Source organism: Trifolium pratense, linkage group LG5 (assembly GCF_020283565.1).
Source record: "Trifolium pratense cultivar HEN17-A07 linkage group LG5, ARS_RC_1.1, whole genome shotgun sequence".
Lineage (NCBI taxonomy): Eukaryota > Viridiplantae > Streptophyta > Magnoliopsida > Fabales > Fabaceae > Trifolium > Trifolium pratense.
The window spans coordinates 40,660,959-40,681,035 of record NC_060063.1 but is presented as its reverse complement, the minus strand read 5'-3'; the positions used below and the strand labels follow the sequence as shown (position 1 = coordinate 40,681,035).

Sequence of the window (20,077 nt, the reverse complement as noted above, 5' to 3'; positions counted from 1 at the left end):
ATAGATAGTCATAATTATTTAACAATTGCTTATAATAAACGAAAAATATGATTGAAACATATATGTAGGACTTTGAGAATATGATTTAAGAGTATTTACGGCCCAAAATAAATATAGAGAGATATTTATAAGAATAATATAACATTTTTAAGCAAATAATAAGATGAGATGTTAAATTCTTCTAAAATAAACTTTCTTTTTCGGGTGTCGGGTCTCGAACCAAGTTCCTCTAGGTTGAAGATTAACTCTTCAACCAAGTGACCTCTCGGGAGACATGCAAAATAAACTTTCTTTACCTGAGCCAAATAACTGAACCTAAATTCAAATATATGAAATCATCATCCAAACTTATATATTGGCAACAAAAAGTATTTAAGGTTTATATATAGGCTAAATTGCAGTTTTGGCCCCCCACGTTTCATAATTGTGCGATTTTGGCCCCCCAAGTTTCAAATGAGCGATTTTGGCCCCCCACGTTTGCCCCCTTTTGCATTTCTTGGTCCCCCTTGACTATTTTGACCAAAAACCTGCTGACATGAAATATTTTTTACACGTGTCTTAATTGTATTGGCCAACCAAAATTATAAGAAAATTTAAGGAAAGGTCACGTGACTCTTTTTATGTTGGGATTAATTTTTTTTTTTTTTTTACAAATTGTAAAAAACAACAATTAAAAGTCTTAATTTAACAATCAGATGTTAGTGCCTCTGTTGGTAGTCTTAAATCGCAATTTTGGTTAGAAAACTCTAACATCTGATTGGGGAGAAGTTATTATACATAAGTGTAATCCTTATGCATGGTACATAAGTCAATAACATCCATTAGATTGAGCATCCACATGTAATAATCCTAGCCAATCTCAACTCACACACTCACACCTAATCTCACACCCCCCAAATTTCTCACGTACCCCCCAAATTACTCGCGCACCCCCAAATTTCTCGTGCACCCCCCCCCCCAAATTTCTCATGCACCCCCAATTTCTCGCACACCCCCAAATTTCTAGCGCACCCCCCAAAATTTTTCACGCACCCCCAGATGACTTGTGCGCCCAATTTTTTTTTAACCCCCCATATTTCAAGCCTAAACCATTTTGCTGTGGGAATGGTTTCAAAAATATACACTCCAAAACCATTAAGTGCATAAGATGGTTTTGAAGTACAACCTATAATTAGAATCATAATTGTTTTTTTTTTGTACAATTATAATCATTATTTAAAACCAGTTAAATGGTTTCAGATAGTTATACACTAAAACCATTTGTATTGTAAAATGGTTTTATGTGTGTTTTTATGGTTTCAAAAATTCTGGAAACCATTATGCTGGTTAAATGGTTTCAGATAGTTATACACTGAAACCATTTGTATTGTAAAATGGTTTTATGTGTGTTTATATGGTTTTAAAAATTCTGGAAACCATTATGTTGGTTAAATGGTTTCAAATCACAATTATTGTTTGTATTCTAATTATAGGGTTGTACTCTAAAACCATCTTATACACTTAATGGTTTTGGAGTGCATATCTCTGAAACCATTCCCACAACAAAATGGTTTAGGCTAGAAATGTGGAGGGGACCAAAAAAATAAAATTGGGGGGCAAAAGTCATATTGGGGGTGTGCGAGAAATTTTGGGGGTGCATGAGAAATTTGGGGGGTGCATGAGAAATTTGGGGGTGCACAAGTAATTTGGGGGGGTGCATGAGAAATTTGGGGGTGTGCTAGTAATTTGGGGGGTGCACAAGTAATTTGGGGGGTGCACTAAGTAACTTATGCATGGTGCATAAGGATAGCTTATGTATAATAACCAATCCCCAACAAAAAAAGAGTCACGTGACCTTTCCTTAAATTTTTTTTTTAAAAAAAAAATAATAAATTTTGGTTGGCCAATACAATTAAGACACGTGTCAAAAGTATTCGATGTCAGCAGGTTTTTGGTCAAAATAGTCAGGGGGACCAAGAAATGCAAAAGGGGGCAAATGTGGGGGGCCAAAATCGCTCATTTGAAACTTGGGGGGCCAAAATCGCACAATTATAAAACGTGGGGGGCCAAAACTGCAATTTAGCCTTATATATATTATAACAAAAATACACTAAATATTCAAGCAAATATTATTAAATAAGAGACACAAAAACTAAAAATAAATTTGTAGGGTCACAAACTTTACCATAAAAAAGAAAAAACAAACCAAAACAAAAAAAGACTAAGAAAAAAAATGTAAACTAAACAATATACTAAAAAAATTGGGACTAATAAAGTCGGGATAAAATTTCACCAAATGAATATGTGAGGAGAAACTTCAAAAGACCGAAAGAGAAGTAAGTAGAAAAGCTATTTGGTGCCTTAAATTGCATATAAGGGAGTAAACGGCCGGTTACGTTATTTGATACGTAATTTTCAAAAAACGAGATCACGTGATAAAAAAAAATATGTATGTACGCATGCCTCCAACTGTTATTGAAAATACAATAACGGAGACATAAAAAAATAAAAAGCAAAGTGACATATGACTGTAAAGTTGTCATTCATATAAAGAAAACCTAAGATCTTATAGGAGCACACAATTAAAATAAAATATGATGTATCCCTTCAAATTTATAAAATATTATAAGAAATCTATTACATTAAAATATAAACAAAACTATGATATAAATAAATAAAATCTAATATTTCTAAACAACTTTTTTTTTATATACATATACTAATATTAAACATGATCATATTTTAAATTAATTATGTTTTAATTATGTGTGATTAAACTTATCACAATTATTATTTTTCATTTATAAAATTATTTTAGTTATATATTTTAATCGAACCCGTGCAACGCACGGGTTTACCCCTAGTGTAATTAAAGAAGTGAAACAAATTTGTATTTAATGAAAAATGTGTGTGTGTGCTGGCTTAGCATATCTATAACGTACGTATATATCTAGGACTAAGAAATTGCGTCTATCTCAAGTCTCCAACTAAGCTATAATATGCAAAAGTTACAAAAGAACTTGGACAAAGCAGGGTAACAAACAAACAAACAAACCTCTGTCTTTGTTTGTGTTGATGATGATGAATGAAGAGTTTTAGATTTTTCGATAACATATTAAATTTGTGACTACTTCGAAGTGTCTAGACTAGATCCTTCAATTATTTCATCATCTTCTCATGTCTAGAAATAATGCAAATTGTTGTAAATCAGATAAAACATATTGGTATGGGACCAATTAAATATTGTCAAAACCTTGTGATTGGATTGGTTGACTTATGAATTAATAAAAAAAATTATAAGGACAAACATCTCCATGGACCATGCTATAGTTGGTTGATTAATTAAGAACCTTATAAGAAGTTATTATGTTCCGGGAGTTATATGGTTGGTTAAGTAGCTAAGAAATAGAGTGACGTGTCTCTGGTTCAATTTTCACCTTCACTAAAAAAAACTACCAATTAACAATTAGCATATTTTAATATTGAATTAACAATTAGCGTATTAATATTGACCATTTTTTTAAAAAAAAGTTATTTGATTCTTAATATTCTTTGCACACTTGCATGTGCGATTGCACACCCTAAACATGGTCAAAGATTGCCACTTAATCTAAGGAGAATTGTTATACTAAAGTTTTGAAACTCAATATATAATTACAAACACTTCATTGACACTGTTATAAAAAAGGCTGCTGATCCTTTTGATGTAAGCTTTTACATCATTTCTAATGCTAATGCAGGGTTAACATACATCGATAAACGGAGTATAGACCAGAGTTGTATGAATGCTAATTCTAGTAAAATATAATGATAAGACCGATGATTCAATTTCCACTTCCTATATAATACAACAATTACTAAATAATATAAGCAATTAGTATATTTTCATTTTCAGAAAAATAAAATAATAACTTGGTATAAATTGGTTTTTCATTATCAAAAAGCAAAAGATTTTGTTAAAATAAAAGATTTTGTCGAACCGCATGATTAAACCGGATAAACCGATTGAATAAACCGGTCTCAATAAGAAAACTATATAGCTATTGAACTAAGTTGAACCAGAAGACTCGGTCTCTAAAAAAATCTTGATTTTTTAAGAACATTAAAATTTAATATTTATTATAATATATATTTGTCTATTCAATATAGAAACTATCAATTATTATAATTTATTACTATTTATTATTTATCAAAGTCATTGGTCATGTGTCAAAAAAAATTCAATGTCATTGGCCCAAACATGGAAACAAAACGGGTTGACTATAATGAAGGCCCTATATACCTATAATTTTGTTAAGAAACCCTAAATTTTTTGAAGGAAATAACATGGTTTCTCGTTCTAGTGTGGCCTCTTTCTTTCTCTTTTTTCCTACTTTCTTCCATTTGTTCTCCCTTTCTTTATTATTTCTTTGTTAGCATCAAAATATTATGAAAACAGTTTATTTGAAAGACAACCAAAAATAAATTTTATCTTTTCCAGCTTTCTTTTTTGATTTATGTAACTCAACTTTGCTTTCTCCTTCTTCTAAGGCTAAATTTTGATCCACTTTTTTCAAAATCCAAAATACCAGATCAGTTCAACTTCTAAAATCACCTAATCTACGGATCTACAATCTTCCTTACTCTCTCCAAACTTGATCTATCTCTGGTAAATTCTACTCTCCCTTTTCCGATTTATCTCATTTTTGTGTGTTGTCAATTTCTCTGGGTTGATTTTGCATTTTGTGATTTCATCGGTTTTTTATTTTAAGCAATTATAATGATCAATTTGTATTTTCAGTGTTGTAAATGCATAATTTCATATGGTTTTTGCATTTTGCTTTCAGGCATATGTTTATTGTATGTTTTGGATGAGATTATAATTATCAATTTGTATATAAGTTCTGTACATACAATCTATATCTATATATCTATATATCTAATTGCTAGATAGTTCTCCAACTATCCATGGCAACCCTAATCCACGTCAGCAATTCACAACCAATTGAATCACGCCACATCACAACTTATATTATTTTATTTTTTTGGTAGAACAACTTATATTATTTATGAATTATGATAGTGCAAGAACAGAAAAAAAAAAAAAATAGAGATGCCAACTTATATTCATTGAATCACGCCACATCACCGTAATTAATTATCATAATTATCATATTATTTTGGCTTACTAATCCTCTTCCGTCAGTTCCCTACTTCCCTCCTCTCTTCCACCAATTCAATCCTCTTCCATCTTCAACTCCGATCCGTCATCACAGGTCAGTTCTTCTTCTTCTCCGCCTCTCCAATCCTCTCTTCCTAATCGCTTTTCTTTCTCTGCGTTTCCATTCTTATTTCCAGTATGTTAGGGTTTTTCGATTTTCAATTTTTCACCTTTTCACCCATAGATCTTGATTTATACCTCATCGGAAATCATCGAAATAACACTGGATTCAATTTGTTTCGTTATTATGCTCTTCCTGTATCATGAATTCATGTCTGTTACAAAACAATTTTTTGTTGCATAGTAATTTTTTGTTACGGAGTAATGGAAAGACAAGGGAGTAATTTTTATTAAATTGAATTTACCTGATTTTCATCACTGAACATTTCAGTTACAAAAAAAAAAAATACAAAACAATCTATATATCTATAAGAAACCAATGTGCCCTGAAAAAACCTAAAATACCCATATCTAAAAATTTGACACCACATCAAAAAACCTAAAATGCCCCTAACTAACAAAAATCAGAAAACAAAGTCTCTCCTAAATTTGGTCCAAGGTAAATTTGCAAGTTTTGGTTAGGTTTAGGGTTTGCAAGAGTTGATGCAAGCTTAATTAAATATTCTTAATAAAAATTTATCCAAACAATTTCATCCCTTTATTCAAACAATAAAATTTGAAAATGAAGGGAATTTAATTGAATCAATTGAATTGTCTGTTATTTTAAATCCCTTATTAAAAAAAAAAAATCCAACAAATAATCTAACAAAAAAATTTAAAAATAATAATCTAGGAGTAACAAATAAGAATGAAGGATAAACCCTGTCGCTAACCTTGCGCCGGATAATTGAAGAAGGTACGCCCTAGCACCTCGTTCCCGTGCCGTCGTCACCATTGCGTAAGTCATTGTCTCCATAGTTGCACCGTCAACTAAAGTGAACCGCTGCCTCCGCCGTGTCACGCAACTGTCCTCAGGTGCACGCATCTAATCTCAGGTGTTAATTTCATGCTCTGTTAATATCATGTTTTAACAGTGATTGATAAATGTTACATTTCAACTTCGTTACGCCATTTCTGTTCGCATATTCATGCTTATACTTGGTATTAGGGTTTCATAAATGTTATTACATTGTTCACATTTTCATTATTTTCAAAGTGTTTGCTTACATTTTCACTTGTGCTGATTGCGTGAGTGGTAGTTAGGAATTAGGGTTAGGGTTTATCTAGGTTTTCTTATCATATTCTTTACTTTCTGATTTCTGATAGGAGAACGAGATAGAGATGAGAGAGATTCAGTTACAGTTGAGTCAAACTCAGAAGGTCCGTCTACAGAAGGCTCTAGAACACCTGGAATCTCTATCTTCTAAGGTGAATTCCGATGCTTCGGTGACCATAGCAGATTCTATACCTGTCAACCATGAAGACGGCGTGCTCAAGGGACACGGAACTGCCGTTCTGGAGGGAGAAGTCGTTGCCACGCTCTGTGGTGTTGTCGAGCGTGTTAACAAGCTTGTTTATGTCCGCACGTTGCGGTCAAGGTAGTCATTCTTCTTAACTTGTTTGCTTTCTTCATTTGTTATGTTTTTGTTTGTTAATCGAATCTAGTGACTAAATATTAGGTACAAACCTGAGGTTGGTGACATTGTTATTGGGCGTGTCATTGAGGTACAGTTTTATTGTGTCAACCATTTTCTGCATTTGATTTGAAGTTTTTCCACTCTAGGAACCTTATTGTTTGTTGTGTTGTGTAGGTTGCTCAGAAACGTTGGAGATTGGATATTAATTACAGTCAAAATGCTTATCTGATGCTTTCTGCTATGAATATGCCTGATGGTGTACAGGTATTTTGCAACCCTCTTTATGAATATGCCTGTATAGCGAGCACAGTTCTTTGTTTTCTTTTTTTAAAATTGTTAGGGCTCTTTGCGTGTTTTTTTTGAGGAAAACTAGTGTCTTTCTAAATAAAAAAATGTCTAAGAAATTTTATGGTAGGTAATTATGTTTCAGAAAATGAAAGAGGAAAAAAAATCCAAGAAAAGCAGATTAGTGTGCAGATGAGAATTTAACTATTTTTTACAACTGGGTGTAATAGAATTGGAAATCATTGATGAGTTTTTTGCTGTATTGTTGCCATAGCATAATGTTATTGTTGAGTGGAAGAATGGATGAGCAAAAAGCAGATATGTATTTAGTAGTATTTATATAAAATAGCAATGAGTGTATGCAGTTCCTAATGAATTTTGGATTTTTGGTGAATTGATTATGGGTAATTCTGCAATGTTAGATGATTGGAACAGTGCCTTGGGATAGATTTCGGAAGCTCTTAGTTGCAGGGGCAAGTTCCCCAATGTTAGCGGTTTGATCAAATTACGCTACGCAATAGTGCTATAGTGCCGCTATAGTTGCTATTTGACAATTTTTTGTACTAATTAGTGTATCGTGAAACAATAGCGGATTGTTCTAATTCTGCTATGCTACAGCGCCACCATGGCTGCTATTTAACAACGATATAAGTAAACCTTTTCCCTATCAGTAGGATCATACGGTCCGTGTTACGATCCTTGAGTTACGATCTTTCAATCCCCTCCCGATCTTGTGTAGACTCTTGATTTTCAAAACACTGGTTGATATCCATTTTTCCTGTTGCAGTCTAAACTGATAGTCTGATATGTTGGTTGAACACCTATTATTATTTATGACCTGAATTGTGTATTTGGTGTGTGTCAACTTTTGATTTGATTTTTATGCTTGCATAAAGAAACTGCAATTCTGGAAGAAATAATACTAAGTTTAAATTCAAAGAAAGTAATAGATGATGGTGAGGAGTAAAAATGTAATTGTAAAACAATTATGGTCATCACTTATCAAGCAGTTAAGTCCTGTGTAAGTTTTGATAAGCACAGAAATAGGAACTGTGCACAATTACCTTCAGTTTTGAGAATACACGATTGGGTTTCTTTCCTTTTTGTTTTTGTATGTACCATATCATATTTTTGGATTTCTTTCCCAATTAAGCTTGAATACCCCTCATTTATAATTTTTCTTTACACTGGTAGAGGCGAAGGACAGCTTTGGATGAACTAAATATGCGCTGTATTTTTGAGGAGGCAGATGTCATTTGTGTAAGTGCAGTCATGTTTATTAAAATTTACTTTCTTTTATGAAGGAAGTAACAGTTGACTAATATCGTAAATTATGTACATGTCCAAAGGCCGAAGTTCGTGGTTTTCAGCAGGATGGCTTACATCTTCAAGCAAGAAGTCAAAAATATGGAAAGGTTAGTCTTGAAAACTTGCTTCTTATTCCCCGAAAAAATCATTGTTTGCTTAAAAAAATACAAAACTACATGACTTACTGCTACCTGTATATATATGATTGAGATGTAATGCAAGCATCCTGGAATGACGGGGTGTATACAAATTTTGCTAACTATGGTGCTTACAGTAATTTTATGTAGGGCTTGTAACTTTGTAATACATTTTGGGTTCTTAAAATTTGTTTCAAATTTTCAATTATATTCTACCGTCTGTTACTAATGGCTTTCAGTTGTATTGCAGCTTAGTACTGGTCAACTGATTACAGTCACACCTTATTTAGTGAAGAGACAGAAACAACATTTCCATCATCTGGAGCAGTATGGAATTGATTTAATAATTGGCTGTAATGGATTCATATGGGTTGGGGAACATGTTGAAGTCAGAGATGACATGGTAGAAGATCAAGTGAGCCAATCTGATCCACAAGTTTTAATTCCCAATAAAAATTCTGTGAGTCTTGAAGAACAAGAGAAAAACTATACGGCATTGGAGACAAGAAAACACATATGCAGGGCTGCTAATGCTGTTAGAGTATTGTCCACTTTAGGTTTCATTATAACTTTGGAAATCATCAAGGGAGTTATTGATCTAAGTCTTTCTATGAATCTTGATATACACGACATGCTTGGTTCAGAGTTCTGTGTTCTGGTTGCCGAAAAAGAGGCAGAAAGAAGAAGCTCAAATAAAAAGAAGCGGTAGATTGTGAAATCGTGGTTATTATAAAAGCCAAGTTTTATTATTCCTTTGCTCGTCTGCAAATTGGGTAAAGAAGAGTAAAGGAATCCTTCTATTTGTAGCAAGTTTTTCTTCAATCAAGTTGGATGGACTTATTTTTTATGTTAAAGCTATTGCACCTGCAGAGATGTTAAAGCAGGTATAATGAAATTGGGTGAACTGTTTTTCCGATTGGCCGTTTTGCTACCTTGCTTTTCAGGATTCACACGAAGTGACCTGTGGCCCTTGTCTGTATTGTTTGCATAGTCTTATGGGTTGTTTTTGGATCTTCGATTTGTATACTGAATTAGTATTTTTTTTTGGAAAAGTATACTGAATTAGTATTGATACTTTCATTATAATTTACAAACGTAGATCAAATTTTTTATGGACCTATTTTAATTGTAGTGGTTCCAACAAGAATGTTTAAATGCGATTTATCTCCAACCAGACCTGTGGTTTAAAATTTACATAAATTTTTTTTAGTGTAGCGTTCGTGAATTCCATGAATTATAGTTTGCAAATTTTAATTCATGTCAAATCTTCAATAATATTTTTTTTATAACTCATGTCAATTTATAGTTTGAATTATAGTGTGCTATTTTTGTGTTACGCCATTTTGTGTTTCACTGGTCTACTTTTTTTGGTAAGGGTTTCACTGGTCTATTTGGTTCCTCATTTTATTTCCTACTATTTATTTTCTATTACTTAACCAAATCTTAACATGTGCTAATCACTCGTCCTAATCCTAATATGACCCATCAGAAGCTATGTTGAGCTATGTTTGTTGAATTTCTGGTATTTAAGCGAAAGAAGGAGAGAAAATAATAAAAAAAGCATGTCTTATATTATAGTGAGGTTGTTAATAAAAAAATTTTGCTACTAAAAAAAATGTCTTATGTTATGGTGAGTTTGTTAATAAAATAATTTTTCTGCTCAAAAAAAAAAAAATCAAGGTTATTGTTGGTATTATGAAAAATTCACACCAATTTTTTTGTATCCTCTTTATATAGGTATACATGATGCTAATGACCTAAATATATTATTTAGGAAATAAAATAGTATAATACTACCTTTGGTATTTATAACAAGTGAATATATTTAAATCTACATTAAATCCCTTAATTATAGGGCATAGAAACAGACCTAATATTTTCTATTCTAACACCCCCTCAAGTTATAGCTTACTAAGCTTTAAGCTTGTTACAAAATTAACCCTGAAAATAAATTAAATCCATTGATAGCATAGTCAACGAAGAGCAGCAACCAAAAAAGTAGTAGAGCAACGGCCGAAGCAATGAATCCATATCAAATTATGTAAACATACTCGTGGATTAAAGTATGATAAACGGGATGCCTGCAGATTAAAGGATCACAAACGGGATGCCCCGCGGATTAAAGTATCACAAATGGGATGTCGCGGATTAAAGTATCATAAACGAGGACCCGCAGATTAAAGTATCACTCACGGGGATTATTAGACCACCAAAACAAGACCAAGAGAGACTAACAATCGATTTGGAAAAAGCAATGGCTAAAGGTAAAGTATTCATGAAAAAGTGGCGTGTGGGATGCATGTGTCAGCTAACATATGAATAAAAAACAAAGGCAGTAAGAAAGAACCACAAAGGTGGAACAAAATATAAAAAAATCCTAATGACGGCTAACTAGGGTTTATATGAAAAAAAGAAAAAAAAGGTAATGCTATTCTTCAGGATTATTTAGGTGAAAGAATGGGAGAAAATAATAAGAAATATAAATATTATTGATATGATGCTAATAACCTAAATACATTATTTACATAATAAATAGTATTTTTTGTTGTGTAAAAAAAAATAGTATTTTTTTTTACAATGAGTTGAAGATCGTACTCAGGACCTATAGCCTACTACCCAAATCTCTCACCACTAGACTAAACTTAGTGGTTTTACATAATAAAATAGTATGATACTACCTTGGTATTTATAATCAAGTGAATATATTTAACCGTATATGTGAAAATTGACTTGAAAATCAAGAAACAGAGATTATGTTTATTATTAAACTGGATATGTTTGAAAACACTCGATATGTTTGAAAACAAAACGAGATTCAGTTTGTTTTTAAATTGGATATATTTAAAAATAAATTGAGATTTTGTTTTATTTTTAAAACAAATTTGTTTCTATTTTCATGGCTTGTATTTTTCTATAAATAAGATTGTTATATGCTTTGGAAAATAAGAGAGTAAGGGAGAACAAACTAAGATTAGGATTTGCCACCAAGTTGGTTTTTAGAGAGAAACAAAATATATTTTCTTTTGGTATGTTTTTAGGGTCGGGTAGATTATCTTTGTATTTACCTTGTGTAGTCTAAATCATTGAATCTCTTGGGTACTGGAAGAAATTTCAGAAAAGGGTAGAATTAGGATTGAAAACTAATTTTTGTAGCAAAACTCTTTATATAGTGGAACAACCGGCTACTGCCCCACAAACGCAAGTCATTATTGGAACGAACTGAATAGGTCATTATTGGATTGAATTGGATAAACAATTGGGACTAATAAAGTTGGAATAAAATTTCACCAAGTGAATAAGTGAGAATAAACTCCAAGAAAACGAGAGATGAGTAAGTAGATAAGCTATTTGGAACCTTAAATTGCATAGAACGTAGTAAGCAAAATATGCTATTTGATACATAATTTTCAAAAAATGAGAACACGTGGAACAAATAGTCAAAGCCACCATATATGAATCATATTCTATAATCAAAACTTTTTTTAACATTTCTCATGAGCAATATTGTCTACAAGTATAATTAGGTATGCCTCCAACTCTTATTGAAAATAATAAAATAAGGGATACATCAAAAATAAAAAACAAAGTGACATTTGACTATAAAATTGCAACTCATATAAAGAAAACTAAAATCTTATATTATTACACTAATAAAATAAAAAATGATACATCCTTTCAAACTTATGAAATATTATAAGAGATCTATTACATTAAAATGTAAACAAACTACGATATAAATTAATAAAAAATCTAATATTTCTAAACAACTTTTTTTTTTTACTCATATACTAATATTGAATATAATCATATTTTAAAATAATATCTATTATTTAACTATATGTGATTATAGTTATCGCAATTATTATTTTTTATTTATAAAAATATTTTAATTTTATATTTTAATCAAACCCGTGCAACGCACGGGTTTATCCCTAGTAGTTAATTATAGTAAGGTGCGTTGTTTTAAAAAAATTATAGTAAGGTATATACCTATCAATTGATAAAAAAAAATAATATGCTTTAACATTCATATTTGAAAATAGATAATAAGACAACATTAAAACATACTATATACATGTGATTGTAAAAGAAACAACATTAAAACATGCATTTATTTATTTTATTTTAAATTATAATAATAATAAATTATAAAGGGTAAATATGGATTTTAGTTAAAATAATAAAGGTAAAAGAGGAAGAAAAAATGAAAAGCTAGAAACTATAAGCTCAGAATCTACTTGAAATAGCTTCTGAAAAAGAAGTTATAAGTCAGTAAAATAAACTAAAACTCTTTATGAAATGACGGTTACCAAACAGGTCTTTTAGCTTATAAGCCATAAGACAAAAGCTAAAAACTAGTTTTTTTTTTGATTTCTTCACAAACACACCCTAAAACCCCAAAACTAAAGAGTGCAACTTTGCTCCTTTTAGGGAGACTCATTTTATTCCTTTCCTGTTTGTAGATGAGTGACATGTGTATTAAAAAGATCAAATGACTATAATTTAATAGGTATAATTAAGCATTTGTTTTAAGAATAAAAATTAAAAATAAAATAGGAACGCAGAACTTCTTCCTCCCATCACTCAGCTTAGCTTCCTTTCCTTTACCTATCGGCGCCACCGCCCCTCTCCGGCAATTCTAGCGGCGACTTTCTTCATCCCATCTGCTCCACCCACCGTCTTGTCGTCGTTCTGGTGTCTCTCCGTCGCAGCATCTCACTGTTTTGGTGTATCAATATAACTTCTCTCTCGCGTCCTCTCTCTCTCTCAACTTCGACCTAAACAAGTAAGAATATCTCTCTCAGTTTCGTTCTCTATCTCTCTGCTCTGACTTTAACAAAATCTTTAACTGCGATTTTGTGATGTTATTTTGCTGCATTTTTGTGATGTGAAACTTCCATTTTCATTCATGACAGAATTTCTTCATTACTGGTTTTGAATCTTTGATCAGTTTTGTGTGTGGTTTCAAATTTGAGCAAGTATCACCAATATTGCTGAACATCAAACTTGGGTTTTGTCTGTGATTTTAAATTTGGGTTTTCTGTGTGATTTCAAATTGTTTTGCTGAATATCAATGATTGTTATTTTGATGCAAAGTGTATGAAAATGCTCAATGTGTTCACAAATGAGGGTTATGTGATTGTTATTTTGGTGGAAAGTCAACTCATCTTGTAATAGATATGATTTTAGTAGTTACTGTATAAAAAAAAAGATTTTAGTATTTAGTAGAAAAATTGTGTTTTTAATAGACAAGTATTTTGTGGATGAAATTGGAGTTTAGTAGCAAGTTTTTAGTTTTTAATTTGCAAAAAAAAAATATGGTAGCAGGTTAGTATGTATGGATTTACATTGGTTTATATGCAGAAGGTTTTATATGTATGGATTTACATTAGTTTCTGTGTTTTTAACTATGTATGGTTTTATATGTATGGATTTACATTAGTTTCTGGATTTACATTAGTACCGGTACATATCCACATAATATGTGTACCGGAGTGTTCACCATAGGAGGATGAAAAATCCTATTTCTATTTGCAGGAACTAAAATCAAAATCAAAATTTACTATATTTTTATTACTAGAAATTTATTTAACTCAAATTAAAAAGAAAAAACCAAGCCCTAAATTTTTTAACTCTGTTGTTGCCGTAGCCACTTTGGCCTTGTTGTATCAGAAACAACAACTTGTATTGAAGTCACGTTCAATTCAACTGCAACTGCCCGCCGGAAGGTGTTCATCTTCAGCCACCACGAGAGAAAGTCGTCAGAAACAGGCTTTCCATTCTTATACACATCTTTTATTTTCGTAGGAATGAGTCGTACCGGAGCACCAAACCACAGCACATCGCAACGCAATTCAGTGATTGTGCGGTGAAGTGGTGCGCCATTGTGAACATAGGTTGAACAGAACATTACTCATAGTTAGTTTCCTTTCTTCAATCCAATCCAATGCTTTGTTAAGTGATGATTGTTCAGATTTTGATTCAACGCCATTTTCAATAACATCACATGTATGTCCTTAATGTAAAAATATTTCGTTGATTATAGTTATCTATCTGAACCAGCTTTTTCTTCTTAGAGAGTATAAGATAGATTATTGGGATTTTCAGCTTTCTCATTGGAACTGCATAGTTTATATGGTTAAGGTTTGTAACAATAAGGCATTGATATCTTCTCCTCCAAATGAAACTAAAATGCCTTGACTAGCTTCACACAGTTAGGAAACTTGGGGTATTGAAATTGGTAGCCACTTAATTTAACTACTCAGTTGAAGTGATCTCTCTTGTTTTTTTTTTCTTCTATGATTTTTCAGTTCTCACTAAATGTAAGGAATTGAGAGCCGCTTAGATGCATTGTACAATATACACAATCTACCAAAATGTTATGAAGGAGTAGCCGCTTCTTCTAGAAACAATAGACTAAAAAATACTCTTCCATCTTCAACTCTAAAAATACTCTCTTCCACCAATTCAATCCTCTTCCATCTTCAACTCCGATCCGTCATCACAGGTCAGTTATTCTTCTTCTCCGCCTCTCCAATCCTCTCTTCCTAATCGCTTTTCTTTCTCTGCGTTTCCATTCTTATTTCCAGTATGTTAGGGTTTTTCGATTTTCAATTTTTCACCTTTTCACCCATAGATCTTGATTTATACCTCATCGGAAATCATCGAAATAACACTGGATTCAATTTGTTTCGTTATTATGCTCTTCCTGTATCATGAATTCATGTCTGTTACAAAACAATTTTTTGTTGCATAGTAATTTTTTGTTACGGAGTAATGGAAAGACAAGGGAGTAATTTTTATTAAATTGAATTTACCTGATTTTCATCACTGAACATTTCAGTTACAAAAAAAAAAATACAAAACAATCTATATATCTATAAGAAACCAATGTGCCCTGAAAAAACCTAAAATACCCATATCTAAAAATTTGACACCACATCAAAAAACCTAAAATGCCCCTAACTAACAAAAATCAGAAAACAAAGTCTCTCCTAAATTTGGTCCAAGGTAAATTTGCAAGTTTTGGTTAGGTTTAGGGTTTGCAAGAGTTGATGCAAGCTTAATTAAATATTCTTAATAAAAATTTATCCAAACAATTTCATCCCTTTATTCAAACAATAAAATTTGAAAATGAAGGGAATTTAATTGAATCAATTGAATTGTCTGTTATTTTAAATCCCTTATTAAAAAAAAAAAATCCAACAAATAATCTAACAAAAAAATTTAAAAATAATAATCTAGGAGTAACAAATAAGAATGAAGGATAAACCCTGTCGCTAACCTTGCGCCGGATAATTGAAGAAGGTACGCCCTAGCACCTCGTTCCCGTGCCGTCGTCACCATTGCGTAAGTCATTGTCTCCATAGTTGCACCGTCAACTAAAGTGAACCGCTGCCTCCGCCGTGTCACGCAACTGTCCTCAGGTGCACGCATCTAATCTCAGGTGTTAATTTCATGCTCTGTTAATATCATGTTTTAACAGTGATTGATAAATGTTACATTTCAACTTCGTTACGCCATTTCTGTTCGCATATTCATGCTTATACTTGGTATTAGGGTTTCATAAATGTTATTACATTGTTCACATTTTCATTATTTTCAAAGTGTTTGCTTACATTTTCACTTGTGCTGATTGCGTGAGTGGTAGTTAGGAATTAGGGTTAGGGTTTATCTAGGTTTTCTTATCATATTCTTTACTTTCTGATTTCTGATAGGAGAACGAGATAGAGATGAGAGAGATTCAGTTACAGTTGAGTCAAACTCAGAAGGTCCGTCTACAGAAGGCTCTAGAACACCTGGAATCTCTATCTTCTAAGGTGAATTCCGATGCTTCGGTGACCATAGCAGATTCTATACCTGTCAACCATGAAGACGGCGTGCTCAAGGGACACGGAACTGCCGTTCTGGAGGGAGAAGTCGTTGCCACGCTCTGTGGTGTTGTCGAGCGTGTTAACAAGCTTGTTTATGTCCGCACGTTGCGGTCAAGGTAGTCATTCTTCTTAACTTGTTTGCTTTCTTCATTTGTTATGTTTTTGTTTGTTAATCGAATCTAGTGACTAAATATTAGGTACAAACCTGAGGTTGGTGACATTGTTATTGGGCGTGTCATTGAGGTACAGTTTTATTGTGTCAACCATTTTCTGCATTTGATTTGAAGTTTTTCCACTCTAGGAACCTTATTGTTTGTTGTGTTGTGTAGGTTGCTCAGAAACGTTGGAGATTGGATATTAATTACAGTCAAAATGCTTATCTGATGCTTTCTGCTATGAATATGCCTGATGGTGTACAGGTATTTTGCAACCCTCTTTATGAATATGCCTGTATAGCGAGCACAGTTCTTTGTTTTCTTTTTTTAAAATTGTTAGGGCTCTTTGCGTGTTTTTTTGAGGAAAACTAGTGTCTTTCTAAATAAAAAAATGTCTAAGAAATTTTATGGTAGGTAATTATGTTTCAGAAAATGAAAGAGGAAAAAAAATCCAAGAAAAGCAGATTAGTGTGCAGATGAGAATTTAACTATTTTTTACAACTGGGTGTAATAGAATTGGAAATCATTGATGAGTTTTTTGCTGTATTGTTGCCATAGCATAATGTTATTGTTGAGTGGAAGAATGGATGAGCAAAAAGCAGATATGTATTTAGTAGTATTTATATAAAATAGCAATGAGTGTATGCAGTTCCTAATGAATTTTGGATTTTTGGTGAATTGATTATGGGTAATTCTGCAATGTTAGATGATTGGAACAGTGCCTTGGGATAGATTTCGGAAGCTCTTAGTTGCAGGGGCAAGTTCCCCAATGTTAGCGGTTTGATCAAATTACGCTACGCAATAGTGCTATAGTGCCGCTATAGTTGCTATTTGACAATTTTTTGTACTAATTAGTGTATCGTGAAACAATAGCGGATTGTTCTAATTCTGCTATGCTACAGCGCCACCATGGCTGCTATTTAACAACGATATAAGTAAACCTTTTCCCTATCAGTAGGATCATACGGTCCGTGTTACGATCCTTGAGTTACGATCTTTCAATCCCCTCCCGATCTTGTGTAGACTCTTGATTTTCAAAACACTGGTTGATATCCATTTTTCCTGTTGCAGTCTAAACTGATAGTCTGATATGTTGGTTGAACACCTATTATTATTTATGACCTGAATTGTGTATTTGGTGTGTGTCAACTTTTGATTTGATTTTTATGCTTGCATAAAGAAACTGCAATTCTGGAAGAAATAATACTAAGTTTAAATTCAAAGAAAGTAATAGATGATGGTGAGGAGTAAAAATGTAATTGTAAAACAATTATGGTCATCACTTATCAAGCAGTTAAGTCCTGTGTAAGTTTTGATAAGCACAGAAATAGGAACTGTGCACAATTACCTTCAGTTTTGAGAATACACGATTGGGTTTCTTTCCTTTTTGTTTTTGTATGTACCATATCATATTTTTGGATTTCTTTCCCAATTAAGCTTGAATACCCCTCATTTATAATTTTTCTTTACACTGGTAGAGGCGAAGGACAGCTTTGGATGAACTAAATATGCGCTGTATTTTTGAGGAGGCAGATGTCATTTGTGTAAGTGCAGTCATGTTTATTAAAATTTACTTTCTTTTATGAAGGAAGTAACAGTTGACTAATATCGTAAATTATGTACATGTCCAAAGGCCGAAGTTCGTGGTTTTCAGCAGGATGGCTTACATCTTCAAGCAAGAAGTCAAAAATATGGAAAGGTTAGTCTTGAAAACTTGCTTCTTATTCCCCGAAAAAATCATTGTTTGCTTAAAAAAATACAAAACTACATGACTTACTGCTACCTGTATATATATGATTGAGATGTAATGCAAGCATCCTGGAATGACGGGGTGTATACAAATTTTGCTAACTATGGTGCTTACAGTAATTTTATGTAGGGCTTGTAACTTTGTAATACATTTTGGGTTCTTAAAATTTGTTTCAAATTTTCAATTATATTCTACCGTCTGTTACTAATGGCTTTCAGTTGTATTGCAGCTTAGTACTGGTCAACTGATTACAGTCACACCTTATTTAGTGAAGAGACAGAAACAACATTTCCATCATCTGGAGCAGTATGGAATTGATTTAATAATTGGCTGTAATGGATTCATATGGGTTGGGGAACATGTTGAAGTCAGAGATGACATGGTAGAAGATCAAGTGAGCCAATCTGATCCACAAGTTTTAATTCCCAATAAAAATTCTGTGAGTCTTGAAGAACAAGAGAAAAACTATACGGCATTGGAGACAAGAAAACACATATGCAGGGCTGCTAATGCTGTTAGAGTATTGTCCACTTTAGGTTTCATTATAACTTTGGAAATCATCAAGGGAGTTATTGATCTAAGTCTTTCTATGAATCTTGATATACACGACATGCTTGGTTCAGAGTTCTGTGTTCTGGTTGCCGAAAAAGAGGCAGAAAGAAGAAGCTCAAATAAAAAGAAGCGGTAGATTGTGAAATCGTGGTTATTATAAAAGCCAAGTTTTATTATTCCTTTGCTCGTCTGCAAATTGGGTAAAGAAGAGTAAAGGAATCCTTCTATTTGTAGCAAGTTTTTCTTCAATCAAGTTGGATGGACTTATTTTTTATGTTAAAGCTATTGCACCTGCAGAGATGTTAAAGCAGGTATAATGAAATTGGGTGAACTGTTTTTCCGATTGGCCGTTTTGCTACCTTGCTTTTCAGGATTCACACGAAGTGACCTGTGGCCCTTGTCTGTATTGTTTGCATAGTCTTATGGGTTGTTTTTGGATCTTCGATTTGTATACTGAATTAGTATTTTTTTTTGGAAAAGTATACTGAATTAGTATTGATACTTTCATTATAATTTACAAACGTAGATCAAATTTTTTATGGACCTATTTTAATTGTAGTGGTTCCAACAAGAATGTTTAAATGCGATTTATCTCCAACCAGACCTGTGGTTTAAAATTTACATAAATTTTTTTTAGTGTAGCGTTCGTGAATTCCATGAATTATAGTTTGCAAATTTTAATTCATGTCAAATCTTCAATAATATTTTTTTTATAACTCATGTCAATTTATAGTTTGAATTATAGTGTGCTATTTTTGTGTTACGCCATTTTGTGTTTCACTGGTCTACTTTTTTTGGTAAGGGTTTCACTGGTCTATTTGGTTCCTCATTTTATTTCCTACTATTTATTTTCTATTACTTAACCAAATCTTAACATGTGCTAATCACTCGTCCTAATCCTAATATGACCCATCAGAAGCTATGTTGAGCTATGTTTGTTGAATTTCTGGTATTTAAGCGAAAGAATGAGAGAAAATAATAAAAAAAGCATGTCTTATATTATAGTGAGGTTGTTAATAAAAAAATTTTGCTACTAAAAAAAATGTCTTATGTTATGGTGAGTTTGTTAATAAAATAATTTTTCTGCTCAAAAAAAAAAAAATCAAGGTTATTGTTGGTATTATGAAAAATTCACACCAATTTTTTTGTATCCTCTTTATATAGGTATACATGATGCTAATGACCTAAATATATTATTTAGGAAATAAAATAGTATAATACTACCTTTGGTATTTATAACAAGTGAATATATTTAAATCT

The 20,077-nt window shown here is 32.2% G+C and overlaps 2 protein-coding genes across 13 annotated transcripts; both read left to right on the top strand.

Moving 5' to 3' along the window:
* Positions 1-4,284: 4,284 nt before the first annotated feature.
* LOC123883829 (exosome complex component RRP4 homolog) lies at positions 4,285-9,584 on the top strand. Of its 6 annotated transcripts, none has more exons than XM_045932771.1 (8): positions 5,108-5,234; positions 6,033-6,154; positions 6,446-6,717; positions 6,799-6,844; positions 6,931-7,020; positions 8,236-8,301; positions 8,391-8,456; positions 8,737-9,584. In XM_045932771.1, the coding sequence occupies exons 3-8, from the start codon at positions 6,461-6,463 to the stop codon at positions 9,193-9,195; spliced, it is 984 nt and encodes a 327-aa protein (XP_045788727.1). In that variant the 5' UTR covers positions 5,108-5,234; positions 6,033-6,154; positions 6,446-6,460; the 3' UTR covers positions 9,196-9,584. The 6 variants fall into 6 exon arrangements, with proteins under 6 accessions (XP_045788729.1, XP_045788728.1, XP_045788727.1 ...); XM_045932768.1 differs by having other exon boundaries at positions 6,033-6,174; XM_045932770.1 differs by having other exon boundaries at positions 5,973-6,154.
* Positions 9,585-13,013: 3,429 nt separating this feature from the next.
* Positions 13,014-19,342, top strand: LOC123883827 (exosome complex component RRP4 homolog). 7 transcript variants are annotated; one of them, XM_045932760.1, is made up of 9 exons: positions 13,029-13,272; positions 14,798-14,994; positions 15,732-15,933; positions 16,205-16,476; positions 16,558-16,603; positions 16,690-16,779; positions 17,994-18,059; positions 18,149-18,214; positions 18,495-19,342. In XM_045932760.1, the coding sequence occupies exons 4-9, from the start codon at positions 16,220-16,222 to the stop codon at positions 18,951-18,953; spliced, it is 984 nt and encodes a 327-aa protein (XP_045788716.1). In that variant the 5' UTR covers positions 13,029-13,272; positions 14,798-14,994; positions 15,732-15,933; positions 16,205-16,219; the 3' UTR covers positions 18,954-19,342. The 7 variants fall into 7 exon arrangements, with proteins under 7 accessions (XP_045788720.1, XP_045788721.1, XP_045788719.1 ...); XM_045932765.1 differs by lacking the exon at positions 14,798-14,994 and having other exon boundaries at positions 13,023-13,272; positions 15,792-15,913; XM_045932763.1 differs by lacking the exon at positions 14,798-14,994 and having other exon boundaries at positions 13,028-13,272; positions 15,732-15,913.
* Positions 19,343-20,077: the final 735 nt, after the last annotated feature.